The sequence below is a fragment of the Corvus moneduloides genome, chromosome 21 (genome assembly GCF_009650955.1).
Source record: "Corvus moneduloides isolate bCorMon1 chromosome 21, bCorMon1.pri, whole genome shotgun sequence".
Classification (NCBI taxonomy): domain Eukaryota; kingdom Metazoa; phylum Chordata; class Aves; order Passeriformes; family Corvidae; genus Corvus; species Corvus moneduloides.
In genome coordinates, this window is record NC_045496.1 from 5,042,826 (window position 1) to 5,061,878 (window position 19,053).

Sequence of the window (19,053 nt, forward strand, 5' to 3'; positions counted from 1 at the left end):
TGGGGAATGGGGACATCAACCCCCCGGTGTAACCACAGCTGGAGCTATGTTGTTTTCCAGCAGGCTTAAACTTTTTTCCTGCTCACCCTTCTCTCCTCCCACAAGTGACCCCTGAGGGCCCCTGCCCTTGCTGAGAAACCCCCTGCTCTGGGTGCTGGCTGGGCTCACCTTGGACGTGCACGATGAAGTCCCTGTCATCTTCACCCACAGCATTGGTGGCCACGCAGGTGTAGTGCCCCGAATCTGAGACACTGGCTGGGTGGATCTGAAGGACCTGCCCTTCACTGAGGATCTGGAGGTGTTCAGAGCTTGCCAGGAGCTGCAGAGAAGAAACAGAAGGGCAGGAGGAGTATTACACACCCAGGAGTGGGGCAGAGCCCAGCCAGCTGTATAAAGGGTATCTTCCCACTCCGTCCAGCTGGCACAGTTCCCAAACCCAGCAGCTTCTCCCTGGTCACAGCTGGGACCTCACCTGCTTGTCCTTGTACCACTGGATGGTCGGCTCGGGCACAGCCCAGGTCTCACACTCCAGCACCACTGTGCTGTTGACCCTGGTTTTCACCTCTTTCACGGCAAATTCCCCCAAAGAATCCTCTCTGGCAATCCAAGGAGGAACTGGGGGGAAAGACAAAAGGGAGCAAAAGGGAGCAAAAGGGAGCAAAAGGGAGCAAAAGGGAGCAAAAGGGAGCAGCAGTGGCCTGGTTACAGTGGTGAGGTCACTGCAGGAGTTAGGAAGGACATGGGGAGCCCCCTCACCCAGGACCTTCACAGCGTAGTTCTTCACAGCCTCCCCATCTTCGCTGGCCACGACGCAGCTGTAGGTGCCCGTGTCCTCCTCCTGGGCATTCAGGATCTGCAGCCCGTGGCCACCTGGGCAAAGGGGGTCTCCTGAGAGGGTCGCTGCTCACAGCCACAGCTCTCTCTCCCCATGCAGCACCTGAAGGCATCTCAAGGGACCTGCTGAGCACCTGCAAGCCTGGCTCGAGGGGGCCTAATGCTCTTCTAGAGCCCAGCCCCAGGCTTATAAAAACCAGCACAGAGGAGATTCTAGATATTATCAGAGGATGCAGCACTTGGAAGAGCATCCAGCTGATGGCCAGAGCCCTCATGTCCTGCAGGATGATGACTTCTCACCATCCCACTGTGCTGGACCCCAGCCAGACCAAGAAAAGATCCCGCTCCCACTCCCCAAGGCATACACAGCAAGGGGCCACCACAGTCATGCAGAGCCAGTGGACAGCAGCACGGTACCAGGGAGCAGGAGGACATTTCTAGATGCTTTGAGAGGAACCTCGTCCTTGAGCCAGGTGATGTTGGGAGATGGGTATGGCAGAGCCTCGCAGACCAGGGAGATGGGGTTGTTGATGATCACTGTCACTTCTTCTGTGGCAGCATCATCTCGAGCAAAGGTAGGGCTGGCTGCAGAGACGTGGTTGTGTGTTAGATCAGCACTAGCACCCACTTAGGCTTCCCAGCACTTCACACCCCACCAGAGAGCATGATCCAAGCTCAGGGAGTTGGACTTGACGCATGTGCCACCTTCAGACTCTGCCCTGTCCTGCTGCCCTCCAAAAACACAGAGACCCAGAAGACACATTCCCCCTTCCCACAAGCCACCATCAGAGATGGATCCTGCACTAAACAGGTGCTTTCTGCTCCTCCAAGAGGTCTCACAAGGGCTTTGGGACAGGTCCATGCCATGCTTTGGCTACAGAACTTAGAGATCCTCCTCACCTACCTGGGGCAGGCCATTAAAACCCTCTAAGTCTACTCACACCTGAGACCCTGCCTCCATCCAAAGGCAGCTCATACCCAAAACATCCAGCAGGTAGTGCTTGGTCTGATTTGCCACAGAGCTGGAGGCCAGGCAGGAGTAGCGACCAGCGTCGGCCAGGGAGGCTCGGGGGATGTGGAACAAGGAGCCATCGGGGGAGATGGAGAAGGTGCCAGGGAGAGGGTGGTTGTCTTTCAGCCAGGTGATCTTAGGTTGTGGGTTGCCTGGGATGGAAAACATCCTTAGGGATGGAAAACAGGTTTTGGCCTTCGTGTGAAGTTTTTCCATGTGTGAGCACAGCCTGGCTGGGGTCACTGTCGGAGCTTTTCTGGAAAGCAGGGACATCATCCCAAATCAGAATTATCATGATCTGGATCTGGATTTTAGAGGCTGCTGGATGAGCCAGCAAGAAGAAAGAGAACTGTCCTGCGTGGGAAGTGATTAATTATTCCCATCACTAAAGGAGAAAAGAGATTAGAGGAATTTTAGCTCCATTTGGGAAAAATTGGAGCTTACATTGTGGAACAGGCTCCCCATGTGGGCGTCCCCTCCCCAGCGCTTCCCGGACAGCACAACTGCAAAGCCAGGAACCATCCCAAGAAAAGCTCTGCAGCCGATTTCAGCTGTTTTCATCTCTCTGCCTGGAGACAGCCATTTGCTCCACACCCCAAAGTGAGACTCAGGTCTGCCCTGAGCCCCATCTCCCACTTGCTCATGCCACCTCCTTTCCCCACTTGAAGCTCACCTGAAGCCAGGCAGGACCAGGTGACAGGGTGACCCTCGGGCACTTTGAAGGTGTCTTCTTCACCCGCGTTCTCGATGTGGGGAGGAACTAGGAATACAAGCCCCCAGTGACTTCAGCAGCTGGCCAGCTTGGCCTCTGAGCTCACATCCTAAGGCACGAAGGACTCCAGCACACCCAGCATGTCCAGTCTTAACTCATGTCTATTCCTGCAAGGGTGGAGCTCTGAAACCCCACCAGGAATCCTGCAGCAGACAGAAGACCCCTCCTTACCTAGGACTTCCACGTGGAAATGCCTCCTGGCCTCCCCAGCTACGTTGCTGGCCAGGCAGGAATAGTGACCACCATCCTGGGCTCGTGCATGGGTGAGCCTCAGCAGCCAGCCCCCTGGAAGCACGGAGCAGAGGTCTCAGAGCCCTGGTCCAGGTACCAGCACATCCCAGCGGTGCTGCTGTGGGGCTGTAGCTCCACCATGAGTTTGAACTCATCAGTGTTGGGGCAAGACATGTTCCCAAAGCGCTCATCTCTCGCAGCACCCAGACCTCTGACCTGAAAGCACGTGTGTGTGCTCGCTGGGGGTAACAGGAGAGCCATCCCAGAACCAGGTGAGGGTGGGCTCGGGAATGCCGGTGGCCTCGCAGGTCAGCATCAGGGATCCTTGCAGGGAAACGCTGACATTGGTTGTCAGTCCTGATCCTCGAATAAACTCAGGGGGAACTGGGGATGCAGAAAAAGATGGACATCCACTTGCAAAGCAGCAAAGGAGCAAAGTGAAGAGGGGAAAACTGGGTGAAGCTGGCTTTTCCCACCTTCCTGCTTTGTACAGCTTCAGGACACAAGCCCAGGACCATGAGCATCACCTGGAGATGGTGACTTTGAAGGTGTTATGGGACAGGTGACCCACAGCGAGTGTGTGCCACTTACCTGCACACCTGAACCCCGGCTTACAGGTGTCACACCGAGCTGGCCACACGGCCTGAGCCACCTCAGACCTTCTATAGCTCAAGTGACCTTGACCCATGAGGTTTCCTCAAGTCTTTGGGTAGTAGAGGACTTTGTATGTGATGGCTCTGGAAAGAAACTCCCGCCTGAGGGACCCAGTTCTGCAGCTGATGGGCCCAGTTCTGCAGCTGTTCCTGAAGCATAACCCTGCTGACCCTGAGACCTTCTACACACTGGATTGTCCAACATCTACTCCACGTCAGGTTGCTCCACATCACCACCCTCCTGGTCCTGCCTGCATCCACCCCAGCCACCAGCCCCATCCCACATCCTTACCATACACCAAAACATCAAACTCCCTCTGTTCCTGCCCCTCTGCGTTGGCCACCAGGCAAGTGTAGTGTCCTGCGTGGGCCACCTCTGCCCTGGGGATGTGCAGCTGCCTCCCTTGCTCTGTAAGCAGGAGCCCGTCCCCACTGGCCACGGGCTGCCCATCCTTCACCCACGTCACCCAGGGTGGTGGTGTCCCCATGGCCTCGCACTCCAGGACTGTCTCGCCACCCTTGATGACAGAAACCTTCCTCGGGGCTTTGCTGCTGCCCTGGACCCTTGGCAGTGCTGTGGGCAGAGGGACACAGGGGGGAGGGGATGTGCAGCAACTCCCTCAGCCATGCACAAGTGGGGGGCAAAGCTGGCCCAGGTAGCAGCACCCCTTCCAAGATACCCAAGGCACCAGGCAACGGCTTTGGGTCCATCTGGACCTTGCACTGAGAGAGGTCACAACACCTCCACCCACCCCCACAGGTCTCTGGTCCCCCACACTCACCGTGCACCTCCAGGTGATGCTCCTTGCTGCTGCTGCCAGCAGCGTTCCTGCACTCGCACGTGTACGTTCCCTTGTCCAGCAGCTGTACCTTCTCCATGTACACCATGTTCCCTCCTGGGGACACCAGCTTTGGGCTCCCTGGCTGGGTGGAGAGGGGCTCACCTGCCCAGGGAAGGGGAGAGCAGCTTCCCCTTAGGCTCCCAGCAGGACAAATTCCCACCCAGAAGCTGGATACTGCTCAACAAAATGTGCTCCTTGCTCCAAGGAGACCAAGAGCTGGGTCAACACAAGTGATGAGGGGAGAAATGGGGCTGAGGAACAGGGCCCTACCGTCCTTCCACCAGCTCAGGGTGGGCAGGGGGATCCCATGGCACTCACAGGCCAGCTGGACAGATTGTCCCTCCAGCACAGACATGGCCTCGGGCTCTGCCGAGGAGAAGGATGGAGGCACTGCAGGGATGAGAGGAGCAGCTCAGAGGATGACATCAGACAAGAGAAGAAGGGGAGCTCCTCACTGGAGCTCCATCCTGCTGGATAACACCCCCTGCAGCCCTGCTGGCTGCCACAAAAGAAAACACTGACCCTCCCCTGCCCTGGCTTCACATGGAAACAATAATCTTGTCTCTCCAGCCAAGCGAGGGATGCTTTTAATTGCACGTGGCCAACAGCAGAGGATGACCAAGCATCCCACAAGCAGGCCAAGGTCAGGTTGGCCAGACAGAGCTTATTCGACAGCCCTGCCCACTGAGAAGGTTACCCAACTCTTTCCATTATCAGATGCTGTTCTCAGCTGCTCATAAATACAGCTGGCTGGAAAATGGTAACTCCTTCCCATGAGGGATATCAATTTGGAGAAGAAAAACCCCAACACCCAGAAACCCTTGAAAAACAAAAACAGAAGAACCCAAACAATCCACCCGAGCCAGGACAGCAGACGTGCAAACATTTCCCTGGGAAGAGATTGCAGGAACAAGCCCAGACCAGGAGAACTGGATCTTCTCCACTCCCTGGCCACCTGCCTGCAGGACTTCCACCAAATGGCCCAGAGCATCCCTGAGAAAAGCCAGACCCTGGCTCAGCCCCCGGTGCTGTGGACATGCTGAATGGTTTGGGAAGCTGCAGGCATGCTTGGATTAAGTGAGAAAAAGTGTCCAGTGCCTGTCTTGGCAGCAGCCCAGGAGTCACCACTGACTCCACTGAGTACAGGGGGACAGAAATGTCACCAGACACACAGAGTGCGAAAGGGACAGGGTGTGTAGGTGATCCCATAATGAGGACCTGGCACTACCCATCCATGGGGCCACAGCTTTCCAGGACATCATTTGGGATGAACACAGGGGATTTCATGACTGGAATTGCAAATGGGATAGAGGACAGGGGTCTGCTAGAGCCATCTTCCAGGATGTGTCCTGAGGGCTGGGACAGCCCCACTGGTCCCACGCTCACACGAGATATTCCAGAGGGGAAGCCCCCACCTCTCAGGCTGCACTCACCAGTGACCTGCAGGCTGTACCAGAGCTCAGCCACGCCGGCCACGCTGGAGGCCACGCAGCGGTAGCTGCCTGCATCAGAGAGTCGGGCACGTGGGATCTCCAGGCGCTTCCCATCCCTGGACAGGGTCACTCCTGCTCCGGCCGAGAGCTGCTCGCGCCCCTTGTACCAGGTGATGCCTGGAGGGAAGCAGAGAGCTGAGCTGTGAGGAGCGATGCTGCTGGGATTCACGAGCAAGAGCTGAGCGGCAGGACTGACTCACCGGGAGCAGGCAGCCCCGAGGCCAGGCATTCCAGGGATGCCGTGCCGTTCTCCGGGATGGCCAGATCCACCGCACTGGGTTCGATGTTTGGGGGCACTGCAACCCAGCACCCACTGTCACGGGCTCTGTGTGACCCGGGCTGTCTGCAGCCACCACGGCGCAGGGCCCTGGGGCACAGCCAGGCTCACCGGTGGCTCTCAGCACGCACCGAGTCCTGGCAGAGCAGCAGCCGAGGGCCACAGCTCGGTCCCTGCTCTGGGAGGGGACCACATCACCCCGTGGTGCCACCACTGCTCCCCAAGCCAGCCAGAGGTTTGTTCCCTGCCCCAATGAGACATTCATCCTTTCCAGGTAGGAATTTCCCCTCCCTGCCTGGTTTCTCACCCGGCACTTTCAGAGTCACTTCCTGCTGGTGGAGGGGAAATGGGGCTGGGGGAGGACCTTCCACCAGGAAACAGCAGTCAAGGATTTGCTGTGGTGCCAGTGGCCATCAGCTCTCAGCCTCATCAACAAAGGACAAGATCCCAAGAAATCAAGCCAGTGACCCTGTACCTACCAAAAATTCGGGCCAAGAACTCCCACCCCTTTGGCCAGCCACGTTCTTCCCAACACATGGGCTGGATAGCGGGTCTCACCCCAGATGCTGCTCTCACCATGCACTGAAACCTGCACCTCTGCCTGGGCCAGCCCTGCCCAGCTGCTGCCCTGGCAGACGTAGAGCCCTTCGTGACCAAGCCCCACTCTGGTGACCAGCAGAGTCCCACCATCCTCGGACACCACCACACCATCCTGCCCATCCAGCGGGTGCCCATCCTTCAGCCACCTGTGAGGAAGGGGACAGGCAGCAAGTCCTTGGTCTGTCCTGCCACCACCCACCCCATCTCTACACATTAAAGGGGTGAACTTGAGTGCTGACAGCAAGGTCTGTCCCCTTGTCACCTGGAATGGGGTTGACAGTGCCCAGGTTGTTGAGCAGAGGGCACCACAGACAAGGAGAAGGAATGGATGCCTCCCACCCTAAGGAACACCCCATGCCAGAGGCTCCTACCACCCATCCAGGGAACACAGGCAGCACCCACCCCTCGGCAGCACTCACTGGATCTGGGGTGGGGGGATGCCCATGGCGTGACAGTGAATCCTCAGGGAGGTGTTTGCAACAGCCGTCAGGTGGCTTTCCCCATGTCCAATCCACAGCTGGGGGGGTGCTGGGGGGACAGGAGACCTCAGGCTGGGACCACCCTCAGACCTTGGCACAGGGATGTGCGAGCAGCCAGGGACTTGGAGGTGCAGGACCCCAGCAGTACAGGAAGCCCTGGAGGGGTGTTTGAACCTTGGACGTGCAGGCTGTAGCTGAGCGAGGCGCTCCCCGCGGCGTTCGTGGCTGTGCAGGTGTAGAGGCCGGTGTCTGTCACCTGGGGCTTGGCCAGGTGGAGGGATCCTGAAGGGAGGACACTGTACCTTGGGGGAGAAGAAACAGAAAAGCTGGATGGGAAGAACAGCCATGTCATCCATCACCTAACCCTGAGCAGGAGCTAAGGGCTGAGAGCTCGCTGTCACCTTGGGACAGCCAAGAAAAGGTCACCAGAGCCACCTCTCACTCAAAGAGGGAGGCAGAGCTGCCCAGGGGGGCAAATCCCCTTTGCTCAGCCCCTGCACAAGCTCAGCACGAGGCAGCACATGAGCCCAGGGGGGTGAAGGAAGACAAGGGTCCCCCAGAGCACAGTCCCTGCAGCTGGAGCTGGCCACACTCTCATTCCCAGCCTCATCTGTGCTCCACAGACATAACATCATCTCAGCCCACGGCTGCAGATTCCTCCTCATGTGCTCCCATAAATCACCCAGCATGGACAAGCCAGCTGAGATGTGGGGAGCAGCACAGGTCAGCGAGGAAGAGCCATGGCAAACTAGACATGAACAACAAGGCAGCACATCCCCCAAGAAGAGCAAAACCAAGATGCCTCCCTGCTTCCTACAGCAATCCTCAGGTACAGGGAAAGAAGTGCTTAACCCCAAGACTGGGGCCTGGGGTTTTAGCACTCTGCTGGAAGGGAATCCCTAATGTGCTGAGAAAGCATTGGAAGACCAAGACACTGGATAACCTGGAGAATTGCTGGATATGTGTTTATCTTCTCCCATCAAATCACATTAAATGACTGCCTCGTGGCTGCCATCAGCTTCAACACCAGCAAGAAACTGATTTGTCCCTCCAGAAGGCACTCACTGGAACAAATCTGGCCTAAAACCCCACATTCCAGTGCAGACAAAGCCACTGCCGGGCTAAAAGCTGCATTTGTGCCAGACCTCATCCCAGCATCAAGCCCTGGTCCAACACTTCCCACAGGGATCCACCATCCCCAGGCACATCCTTGACCTTATGACGGCACAAGGCAGGAATGCGCACGAAGGCAGATGGACAGCAGGGTGAGGAGCTGCACTGGAGCTGCCTTTACTTCCCAACCCCAGCCCTGTGTCCAGGGTAGGCACATGAAGGGTTGGAAGCAGCTGTTTGGTCCCAGCAGATGTTTGGAAGATGGAAAAAAGCCTGGTGCTCTCCAAGGAGAGCAGAGCTAATGCTGTACTGCTTGGCTGCCTCAGCTCCTGCATTGAGCATTGGCCACAGGGTGACAGGGGTGCCCTTCACATCTCCCTGCCAAGCAGCTGAGTCCTTTCATGGACCTGACATCCCTCTGAAAATGCCAGGAGATTGTGGCCCCCAGCACCCACAACCCTCCTTACCTCGTGGTGGCGAGAGGCAGTGGCTGCTGCTCCCGGCTCCACACCACCAGGGGAGGGGGATTTCCTTGAACCTCGCAGGGCAGCGTGGTCTCCTGCCCCAGCACAGCCAGGATGGTGACAGGGTCTGATTCCTGTGATCCGTTCACACTGATCCTGGGCTTTGCTGGATGGAGAGGGAGCGCAGCTGGTGCAGGGACCCTTCAGGTGCCCCACAGCCCTCATCACCTCTCTTCCCATCCTGTAAACCCATCTGGACAGGTGCTTCAAGGAAGCCAGGAGTGTTCCCAGGTCATGCTCTCCCTGCCAGTCCCTTCTGGAGCTGTCCTGAGCACTCACTGCTGACGGAGAGCTGCATCTCCCGGCTGGAGAACCCTGCTGCATTGGTGGCTGTGCAGAAGTAGGTGCCAGCATCCCCAGGGGATGGTGAAGGGATCAGGAGGGTCCCATTGGGGTCAAGGTGGTAGTGTGGGCTCAGTGAAATGGGCTCCGTGCCCTACAGAAGAAAGGGAAGGGAGGAAGGCAGAGACTCTCCCACGAGCTGAGCATCCCAAAGGCAAGAAGAGGGCTCGGGACCATCAGAGCAAGCCATGCCCTGGTCCCAGCTTCCCAGGGCACTTAGTGCCGCCTGCTGAGGCAGCCACAGCCACACTGGGGAGCTACACTCGCTTCAAACACGTTACCCTGAACCCGGGGGTGGCCCCAGCCTGGCTGGCAGGGGCACAGCAGTCGGCCTGTCCCTGTCACCTACCTTTGCCCAGGTGACAGCAGGGGGGGGCACACCGGTGGCATTGCACCGCAGGGTGACAGCTGCTCCCTCGGTGGCAGTGACGAGGACAGGGCCAGGCTCAATGCTGGGAGGAACTGGGAAGGAAGAGAAGCCCCTCATCCTGCATGACCAGGGCCATGTCCACCACAGAGAGCAGAGCAGAGAGAGCACCTGCCCCATGTCACTGCTGAGCGGGGACACGCAGCTCCCCGACACTCACCGTGGATGACCAGGGACACGTCCTGCCTGTGTGAGCCGACGGCGTTGGTCACCTCACAGGTGAAGGTCCCTGCATCCCCCTGCGATGCCTGGTCCACGTGCAGGCTCCCGTCAGCCCGGATGGAGTAGTGGTCACCTGGGGCCACCTGGACACGGGCAGAGAGCAGAAAGCAGGACAGATGGGGGGTCAAACAACAACATATCCGTGTCTTTGGGGCACATCCAGAAATGAATCTTTGAGCAACAGGAACATCCGGATGTGGAGATAAACCCATGTTGCCCTCCCAACACAAATGCTCCCTTGGATTCTTTCACCAGCAGCTTTGGCCCCACAGGTTGGGGGATCCATCCTGCAGCGAAGCCCTCACCACAGGGTAGGTATCCCTCCACACACCCATCATCCCAGCGGGCATGGAAATCTCACCATCTGCCCATCCTTCAGCCAGCGGCGAGCTGGGAACGGGCTCCCAGCCAGGATCACACAGGGCAGCGACACAGGCTGGCCTGGGAGCACACGGACCACGGGGGATGCAAGAGCTATTTCTGGGGCTGCTTGAAAGAGGGGAAAGGGAACCAGTATTAATCAGTGATAAACTGGTCAGGAACACTCAGGAGAACAGATCTAGATCATCTTTCTTCTGGGGTCCGGATCCTGGCTCGGCAGAAGCCAGCTCAGATACTCCACTCCCCCAGGAATTTGGGGATATTGGCTGCAGTTTGGGTCCATGTCAGCGTATGAAGCCAAAGAGGGCTGGGAAGGGCATTGCCCAAACCCTGCCCTGGGGTTGCTGAGCGTTCACTGTGGCCAGCTCAGGACCAGAGACAGCTGCTCGGGTCTGCCACTCACTCACTGCCAGAACAGCTGGGATCGATTCACCAACCAAAGCACGGAAAAACAAACCCTGTCCGGTGACTGTGAGCTTGACCTCTGCGTGGATTTTCCCAAACTCATTCTGGGCTTCACAGATGTAGGTGCCTTGGTCATCCAGCGAGGCACCTGGAGCACAGTGGGGAGAAGCCTCAGCCTGGTGGGGCTGGAGAGCCTGGAGCAAGCTCCAGGACAGGGACCACCCTCTCCTGCCCCACCACCATCTCCAGTGGGGACAGATCCCGCAGCGCTGTAGGCTTGCAGGCTGTTACAGCACAGCTAAGCTTGCACAAGCTAAAAGCACAAATGAATGCGTGCACACTCAGCTCTTACTGTCGATGAGGAGCTGGGCAGCCTCCAGCTGGCTGGAAACACCCCATGGTCCCTGCCAGCCCACCATGGGCTTCCCGTCCTGCCGGGACCAGGTGACGTGTGGCAGGGGAGATCCCTCGGCATGGCACAGCAGGCTCACACTCTCCCCAACCTTGACCTCCGTGTCAACCAGGGGCTCAGGAAAGTGAGGGGCAGCTGGAGGAGAGAGCAGCAGAGAAGGGGCTCAGGCAGGTTCAGTATCCCAGCTTCCCCACAGCTGAGCCTGGAGAAGGAATGGGCTGCAAAACCAATGAGCCAGGTGCCCTGACAAGTTACGAGACTGACTTGAAGCATTTGGTGCTTTTCCAAAGCTGTCAGAGCCGTCGCAGTTTCCATCCCTTCCAGTTACACTCATCACCCTCTGGGTCAGCGAAATCTCTTGCACTTTTCTATCTTTAACTGCTTTAAACCCTGGTGGCCTCAACACAGAGCCTTCCCTCCTCCTCCTCATGCTCTTTCATTCCTTCTGCCTCCAGCAGAAAGCCCCGAGCACCTGGATTTTCAGGCCCACAGAAGTCAGCCCACACCTCTGCCTAATCCCACTGATGGCACTTTGCATCCCCAGTTGCATCCCAAGCCCTCATGTCCCCATGCAATAACTGCCTTATCTTTTGCCACTTGTTGAGCCTCCTGCATCTCCCCAAAGCTTGGAAACCCTGCCAGGCTTCCTCCTGTTTGTACCAAGCACCAACACCTCCCTGCTGGGTAGCCCGGGAGACTTGGGAAGCAGCAAGTGGGAGCTGAGCCAGAAAGGAGAGCTGTGGAACAGGCTCGAGCACTCAGTAGGACCCAACAGGACTTACACCCCACGTGCAGCACGGTGCTGTCGAGGGCGACGCCAGCCTCGCCGAGGGCCTCGCAGTCGTAGCGCCCCGCGTCCTCCTGGCGCACCGCCTGCAGCCGCAGCACCGCGCGCTGCGTGCCCGCTGGGAACGCCGCCATCGCCTGCTCCCCTGCCCCGAGACCCCCACATCAGCACCCCACGTGCCTCTGTGGGCCCCTCCTGATGGCACAGCAGGGGGACACCACGTGTGATGGCCCTGCGGGGCAGCGGTGGGGTGCCAGTGCGTGCTGCCAGTCTCACCTTTGTACCACACGATGCGGGGTGGGGGTGCCCCTGAAACCCAGCACTCCAGGGTCACATCTTCTCCCACCAGCACCTTCAGGCTGGGCGTCACTGCCAGGATGGCAGGAGGTTCTGTGTCACGGGGAGAGAGATCTTTGGTCACTCTCTGCCGCGCTGGGTGCGGTGCCATCCAGCCCGAGGGGACCCCAGAGCCCTGGGAGCTGTCCCACCCCACCCTTTATCACACACAGCCCCATTTCCAGTGCGCTGCCAGCGAGCAGGGAGCAGGTACCAGTGAACTCCAGGGTGATCACTTGCTCATCCCAGCCCAGTGTGCTGCCGGCGTAGCAGCTGTAATTCCCTGCATCCTCTGGGACAGCAGACCTGATGTGCAGGGTACCCTCAGCATCTCTGAAAACCCTGCAGCAAATGGGAGAGAAAGGGAGAAATGAGGCCTGCGAAAACAGGGGTGATGGAAAATGTGTTGATATAAATGAGCAGGCTTCAGGCCGTGCTGGGCATGTGGTGGATGTGGGTCAGCACTTAGAGCAAGCTGCTGCAGGGCAGGACTTTGCTTTGAACCAGGGAAAAGCACTGAGAATTGGGCTTTTTCATCTTGAAAGTCAACTCTGGCCCTCACAGCCTGACACAGGCAGGAGTTAAAAGGCAAAAAGCAGAAGAAATTAAGGGGAAGTACAAGGAGTATTTTGAGACTTGAGCTCACACCAGGTGTGCAAAGCGGGAACGGTGACCTGGATAAGGCAGGACTGCTTAAAAATAAATACAGACAATGAAGGCCGGCAGCATGCCAAGCATCTCAGGAGCCTGGGCTGGGATACTGCAATGCTTCCCTCTCTCCAGAGCTATGGCAGCCCCAAGCCTCCCTCCTTCAGCCTGTACATCCCTGCGAGGGGAGCACCATCCCTGCAGGACAGGCAGGATGGAGGCTCCCGGGTTCCCAGGGGTTACCTCTCATCCTGCTGCAGTGCCCAGCCCCAGCGCTTCCAGGTGGTGTGGGGCGGGGGGTAGCCCCCGGCCGTGCAGTTCAGCCGCAGCTCCTGGCCCCTGCTGAAACGCTGGGGACTGGGGTCCACCTTCACCCACGGCGCCTCTGCACGGGGTTGGAGCAGGGCTCAGCCCCCACATGCCATTCACCACCCACCCACAGGGCAAAATATCCCCAGGCCAGGGTCCCACACGGGAGCAAAGCCTACCCTGGATGAAGAGCCACAGCGAGGCGGTGGCAGTGCCATGGGCACTCTGTGCCACACACTCGTACAGGCCCCCGTCCCCCGGCTGCACGTGGCTGATCTCCAGAGAGTGGTTCTGCAGCAGCCGGGTCCGGCCGTCCCCTGGCTGTGCCGCCTTCCCGTCCCAGCTCCACGTCAGGTTGTAGGGCACATCCCCCAGAACCATGCAGGACATGACCACATCTTGGCCCGGTGAAGCCGTGATGTTGCCTGGGGCGATGAGACGCGGTGGTGGCTCTACAAACACGGGATGCCTGGGTGAGAGGAGCCCGTGCCCAGGCACAGGCATGGAAAGGCCTCTAAGGCTTGGCACGAGCAGCCCCCACCTGAGACAGAGACATAGGCACGAGCCCGTGTCACTCCGACCTTGCTCGTGGCCGTGCACTCGTAAAACCCTTCGTCACTCTCGGACACTGCAGGGATCAACCAGCTGATGTTCCCTGAAATCCTGCAAAAAGGGAGAGATGAAACTATGGATCACTCCCACCTTGGGTCTGCCATGCCACCATCCTAATCCTACTCCCTGGGACCTTTTTTTCATCTGAGTCAGGCAAAAAGGTGCATCCCCACTTGCTGCAGACCTGTCCCTTGGAATTTTCCTTTTGGAATGCTCAGAACCTGAAGGCACCCAGCCAGCACACAGCATCCCCCTGGCTGGCACAGCTCAGGGGCTGTTGCTGCCCACATGGGTCCCTCCTGGGGCTAACTGGGCCATACCAGAGGCTCACCTGAAGAGCTGCTCTTCCCTGAGCTTCATCCCGCCGCGGCTGAGCTGCAGGCGGAAAGGGACCTCACTCTGTGCAGAGCAGGAGATGAGCTGTGGCTCACGGTTGTAAGCCTGGATCTTGCTGGAGATACTCACTTTAGGCAGACCTGGAAGGATGTGCAGATGTATAAACACTCCTTGGAAGCTCACTGGGAGCTGCACTGGGAAGCAGGATGACCAAGGAGAAACCAAAGCAGAGGCAGTGCTGGAGCCTCTGGTCCCTGCTCAGCACCCGCAGGTTCCACTCACCGGGCACCACGCTGGTGTAGGTGACCCCTGAGAGGCGGTGCAGGGGGTGGCCCTGGGCATCTTCACCCTTCACCTTCAGTAGGAAGTCACCCGGGGGAACCCAGAGCGGTGAACCCACCCAGAGCTGAGGGGTGGAGCTGGAGGAGGAGTTGGAGAGGGGACGCGCGGGCAGTGAGAGGAGGACGTGGCCCGAGGTGTTGAAGAGCTCAATCTCCTGCAGGCGCCCAGGCGGCCTCAGACCAGTGCAGTTCACCAGCACGGAGATGGGCAGACCTGGAAAGCGGGGAGAGAAAAAACCACCAGGAACATTCCTGGCTGCAAAACGCCCAGGTGCAGAACCCAGCCCCGTGGGCAGCACCACCCTCACCCTGCACCGGCCGCTCTCTGGGCTGGCTGGTGTCAAACTCTGGCTGAGTGGAGAAGCTGGCTTGAAAATTAACATCGCTGATGCCCGTGATCCTCAGCGAGTGGCGGCCACTGCTCCGGGTCTGGAAGCAGATTGAGAGGCAAGTGCTGAGGGCAGGGGAAGGGAGAGGAGGTGGGAAGGGAGGAGGTTGCAGCCAGCCCCTTCCAGCCTGCTCACACATCCTCTGCCTGGCTGGAGATGGATGGGGAAAGCCCACACCTGGAAAAGCCTGGCAAGCTAAATATCCATCAGGGAAAGGCAGAGGATGTGCAGGTCTGCCACCAGCCTACCGTGACCAGCCACGTCCCTGGCTCGTAGGGCTCCACGGCCACTACCATGGCTGAGTTGGGGATGCTGAGCAGCTCCTTCAGACCTCGGCCTTTCTCCAGGACCTTTCCTGTAACAGTAAGTGAATGTCCCACATGGGAAACCCAGGTCTATCCCCTGGTTCCTGCAACAGCTCAGGGCAGAGCAGAACGCATCACAGCTCACAGCCAAGGCAGCAGGGAAAACCCTCAAAGCCAGAGGCAAAGCCAAACTGGGAGGGGAGCAGGGAGATGTGCTGTTGTTTACTGAGGGCTTTGTAGCTCCACCTTTTCATTTGAGTTTTAGGGCAGGGTTTGGTGAACCCCTTCCTGCTTGTCCTCACCTGAGGTCTTTCTGAGAGGCACAACATCACCCCCCTCTTGTTGTCCCTCTCCCCTGGGCTCCTACCTGCTGGATCCTGGACCTTGATCCTTGGGGCAGGGCCGCTCAAGGAGATGGTGACCTCCTTCAGGCTGGGGTCAAAGGGGACCTGCCACGTGTTCTCCCCACCATCCTCGTGGTCTGTGGACAGCAGGTGGACCTTGGAAGCCTGGATGGCCTCTTCCACCCACTTCAGCACCTGGAGGTGAGGATTAAACCTGGATCTCCCCTCACTGACAAGCACGGCCTCACTTCAGCACAAGGGGCCAGGTCTCCCCACTCACCTCTGTCACCTGCTGCTTGTCCAGGTGGAAGATCTGCCCGGAGCTGGTGGCAGCGATGCGCTCGTACACGCGGTACCCGGGGTGGCTCCTGTCCCCGCAGTCCCCCGTCAGCACAAACACCACCTGCCACAGCCACGGCCCCGTGACACCCCACACAGCCACGGGAGGGGACACAGCCGGCATCCACCAGCATCCCAGTACATCGGATCGGCCCGGGGGATGCAACTGCCCCCAGCCCAGGGGTTTTATCGCTGCGCCTCACTGATGCGCTGCTGTTGCAGCATCCCCCGAGCCACTGTCGCAGGAGCCCTGCGGGCAGCGCCAGGGCCGCTCACCTGGCTCTGCTTGTGCTGCAGCAGCCGCAGCAGCTCCTCCTGCTGCTCGTAGTCCTTGGCCCGAGCATCCGAGAAGACGTAAACGAAGGAGCCGGGATGCGAGATCTCCACGGCCACCCTGATGGCTCCCACGCTCATCTCCGGGCAGTCCCCCCCACCCTGAGGGACACAGCCAGGGACGTGGCACAGGCACCGAGCCACCCAGTGCTCAGCTCCCGGCAGGATTCCACCCAGGGGGTGCTCACAGGGAGGAACTACCCCATTTTGCTGGAGTCAGGCCAGAGCAGCGGGATGAATCTGCAGGGACACTCAGGACAGACCCGGCCCTGTCTCACTAACAATGATAATTAAACCACCCCTTTGGGGATCCATGCTCACAGAAGCCACTGGTTTCCCACAAATACCTTTAGTGGGCACATTTGTGCCCGCCCCTGTGGCTGAAGAACCAGCCAGCCCAGGGAAGCCACAGAAAGGACCAGCTCCCACTTTCCCAGGGCTTGGCACCCCAAAGGGCTGGGAAACCATTTGCAGCCTCGACGTTACACCTCCTGCCAAAACAGCTGCATTGAAGGGAAACGCCACAGGGATTTAGCAATTCACTGGAGGCAGGGCAAGAGTGGGGATGGATAAAGCAGGATTAAGCTCCCAGGGAACATTTTGGCTGGCAGAAAACAGATGAAATAATTAAAAAAAAAAAATTTCAAAACTCAATTATCAAGCACTGCTTCTAGAAGGGGAGATTTTTGGTTTCATGGAGAGTCTTTGCAAAATCTCCTGGGAGCAGTATCTCTCCTAGGGACAAGAGCTGTGGACTGAGAATTCTCTGCCCTGTTGCAGGACTCGGGGACACTGTTGCAGCAGCATTACCCATCCTCTCCACTCCCACCCCCTGCGCAGCCCCCAGCCAGTCTGGCTCAGCCTGAACCCCCACCACACTCCTGGGGGATGCAGGGATTGCACCATGCAGTGCCAGGCTGTCCCCCAAGTGCCATGGGCCAGGCACCAAGGCAGGCCTGGCAGAGCCCCGTGGGGCTGAGGATGCCTACCTGGACATGGAGCTCCCGCAGGCGCTGCTGGAAGAGCTGGGGATCTGTGGTGAGGGTGACAGGTCCCACCTCTGCAAGCACACAGACACCACCACCTCAGCCCCCTGACCCAGCACCAGCTTCCTTCGGTGCCACCCACGCTGCCTGCCTCAAACACCTGAGACTCGGAGTCCGGCATCTACCCTGGCTTGGCACCAGGAGAGAATTGGGTTTGGGCACACCACCCCCCTGTGCCCGTACTGTGAGCACTTGGGCAAACCATTCCTATGCCCAGGAATTTCTCCTGACACACTGGGTGGTCCCAGCCAGGGCGAGCTGCAAACCCAGTGCTGTTTTCTACTGGGGGAGGCTCCCAGCAAAGGGATGCAGGAATCGATTCACTGCCTCTGCCTCCTTCCCTGTCTGGCTCCAAAGGTTTTCATTCAACCCAGTGTTTCTGCTGAAAATAAAGCTTGGGTCCCGCTGTCCTTGTAGGAGGCCAGGGCTCTTTTGGGGAACAGCTGCCCTTGTATGGGTGTGCACGAAAGGAAGACAAAGACAGGGCAGAAAGAAATTATTCTGGTATCACAGAGAGTTACCAAAGCCTCTAGCAAGTGGAGCTTTTATTGAGGTGACCTGGAAGCATGTTGTGGACTTGTACAGAAATACCCACCGTGAGCACTCCGGGGAGATTAGAACGGGATGGAAGGGGAAGAGCCACCCACAATGAAGTGTCAGCACCCCTGGGATTAATACGGTGGAAATAGCCCACCTTGTGCCCACAGAGCGGCTTGGGGACAGGAGCCCCAGCCCAGCTCCCAGCTCTTGAAGTGCCATCCCCATCCCAGCAGCCACCAGGGCATTAAAAACAGGGAGAAGGGGCAGTGCAAGCACTTATGGAGTGCATGTTTCAGACCCAGACCGGACTGGAACTGCAGCCCAGCTCCCCACAGCCCCACCCCTGCCAGGACACATGTCCTCACCCTGTCCCAGACGTACCTGGGTCATGGAAGGGCACCAGAGCGTAGTTGCTGATGGGCTTCGTGCTCCTGCTGAGCGTCCGCTCCAGGATGCGCGAGGCCCCGTCCATCACCTGCACCAGGTCGTCGTACATGGAGCCGGTGACATCGAAGACAAAGGCAAGAGTGGCCCACCCTGGGGGGCTCTCGGCCAGACTGGGGGCCAGCAGCATCCAGAGACCCATAAACACCCCTCCGTGGGGTGGCATCGTGGGGGAGGCTCTCGGGTGCCAGGAACACCCCTTGTGTCCTTGTCCTGGCCCTTCCCCCGGGCACCGTCCCCACACCAGGGAGGGACACGGTGTGCAAGCGGCCACTCGCGGCGGGGACGGAGAAGGGACCCCGGGCAGGGAACGCCCAGCCCTCCGCAGCTGCGGACCTGCTCCTCCAGCGTTCAACTTCTGGGAGGGCGGGAGGAAAAACCGGACTTTTGGAGCCAGCGACGCGGCAGGGATGTGGGTGGGAGTTGGAGGAGATCGGGCTGGAGATACAGGGTTTGGGAAGCAGATCCTGCAGCCCACGGGATTGTCAGAAGCACTGCCCAGGCCCCTCCCCAGCCCCGACCCCCTGGCTCAGAGAGACCCTGCTCTGCTGGGGGGAGCAGGGGGTTAGGGGAGGACACGGGGGTCACAGCTGAGCACCTGTGAGGAAACCCTGCCAAACCCCAGCGGCGGGAGAGACAGCTGCCAAAAGGACCCCAAGGAAGCAAACTCCCCCTCTGCTAGGCAAAGGGCCCCTGGAATCGGGGTCTGCAATGGGGCTTGGAGGTCAGGGGGCTCTGTGGGGGTCTCGGGTGGGCTCACCCACGCAGCCACCCCACGAACAGGGAGCAAACAGCCACACAGAGCACAGACAAAGCCGGAGCCAGGACATGGGCTGGGACAGGCAGCCCTTGGCCGGGACAGGCAGCCCTTGGCAGGGAGAGCTGGCTGGGGGTGCGGAGCTTTTCCTGGCTCCCCTGGAAGCGG

The 19,053-nt window shown here is 58.9% G+C and overlaps 1 protein-coding gene across 1 annotated transcript in view; it reads right to left on the bottom strand.

The window, feature by feature from the left end:
- The window catches only part of HMCN2 (hemicentin 2), a 32,973-nt gene extending 14,498 nt beyond the window's left edge, over positions 1–18,475 (bottom strand). The window contains exons 1-38 of the mRNA XM_032131034.1: positions 18,066–18,475; positions 17,088–17,158; positions 16,042–16,200; positions 15,707–15,829; positions 15,450–15,621; positions 15,026–15,132; positions 14,697–14,817; positions 14,330–14,602; positions 14,043–14,187; positions 13,641–13,762; positions 13,279–13,551; positions 13,034–13,175; positions 12,357–12,484; positions 12,083–12,196; positions 11,802–11,951; positions 10,960–11,154; positions 10,660–10,755; positions 10,183–10,307; positions 9,760–9,904; positions 9,522–9,634; positions 9,110–9,266; positions 8,774–8,936; positions 7,368–7,495; positions 7,134–7,242; positions 6,691–6,860; positions 6,038–6,133; positions 5,778–5,954; positions 4,615–4,734; positions 4,285–4,446; positions 3,795–4,076; positions 3,066–3,233; positions 2,790–2,903; positions 2,520–2,606; positions 1,813–1,998; positions 1,252–1,419; positions 757–870; positions 473–615; positions 169–319 (exon numbers count right to left, since the gene is read on the bottom strand). Coding sequence (XP_031986925.1) covers positions 169–319; positions 473–615; positions 757–870; positions 1,252–1,419; positions 1,813–1,998; positions 2,520–2,606; positions 2,790–2,903; positions 3,066–3,233; positions 3,795–4,076; positions 4,285–4,446; positions 4,615–4,734; positions 5,778–5,954; positions 6,038–6,133; positions 6,691–6,860; positions 7,134–7,242; positions 7,368–7,495; positions 8,774–8,936; positions 9,110–9,266; positions 9,522–9,634; positions 9,760–9,904; positions 10,183–10,307; positions 10,660–10,755; positions 10,960–11,154; positions 11,802–11,951; positions 12,083–12,196; positions 12,357–12,484; positions 13,034–13,175; positions 13,279–13,551; positions 13,641–13,762; positions 14,043–14,187; positions 14,330–14,602; positions 14,697–14,817; positions 15,026–15,132; positions 15,450–15,621; positions 15,707–15,829; positions 16,042–16,200; positions 17,088–17,158; positions 18,066–18,294 — 5,698 coding nt within the window. The 5' untranslated portion in view covers positions 18,295–18,475. The remainder of the gene's footprint in view (positions 1–168; positions 320–472; positions 616–756; positions 871–1,251; positions 1,420–1,812; positions 1,999–2,519; positions 2,607–2,789; positions 2,904–3,065; positions 3,234–3,794; positions 4,077–4,284; positions 4,447–4,614; positions 4,735–5,777; positions 5,955–6,037; positions 6,134–6,690; positions 6,861–7,133; positions 7,243–7,367; positions 7,496–8,773; positions 8,937–9,109; positions 9,267–9,521; positions 9,635–9,759; positions 9,905–10,182; positions 10,308–10,659; positions 10,756–10,959; positions 11,155–11,801; positions 11,952–12,082; positions 12,197–12,356; positions 12,485–13,033; positions 13,176–13,278; positions 13,552–13,640; positions 13,763–14,042; positions 14,188–14,329; positions 14,603–14,696; positions 14,818–15,025; positions 15,133–15,449; positions 15,622–15,706; positions 15,830–16,041; positions 16,201–17,087; positions 17,159–18,065) is intronic.
- Positions 18,476–19,053: the final 578 nt, after the last annotated feature.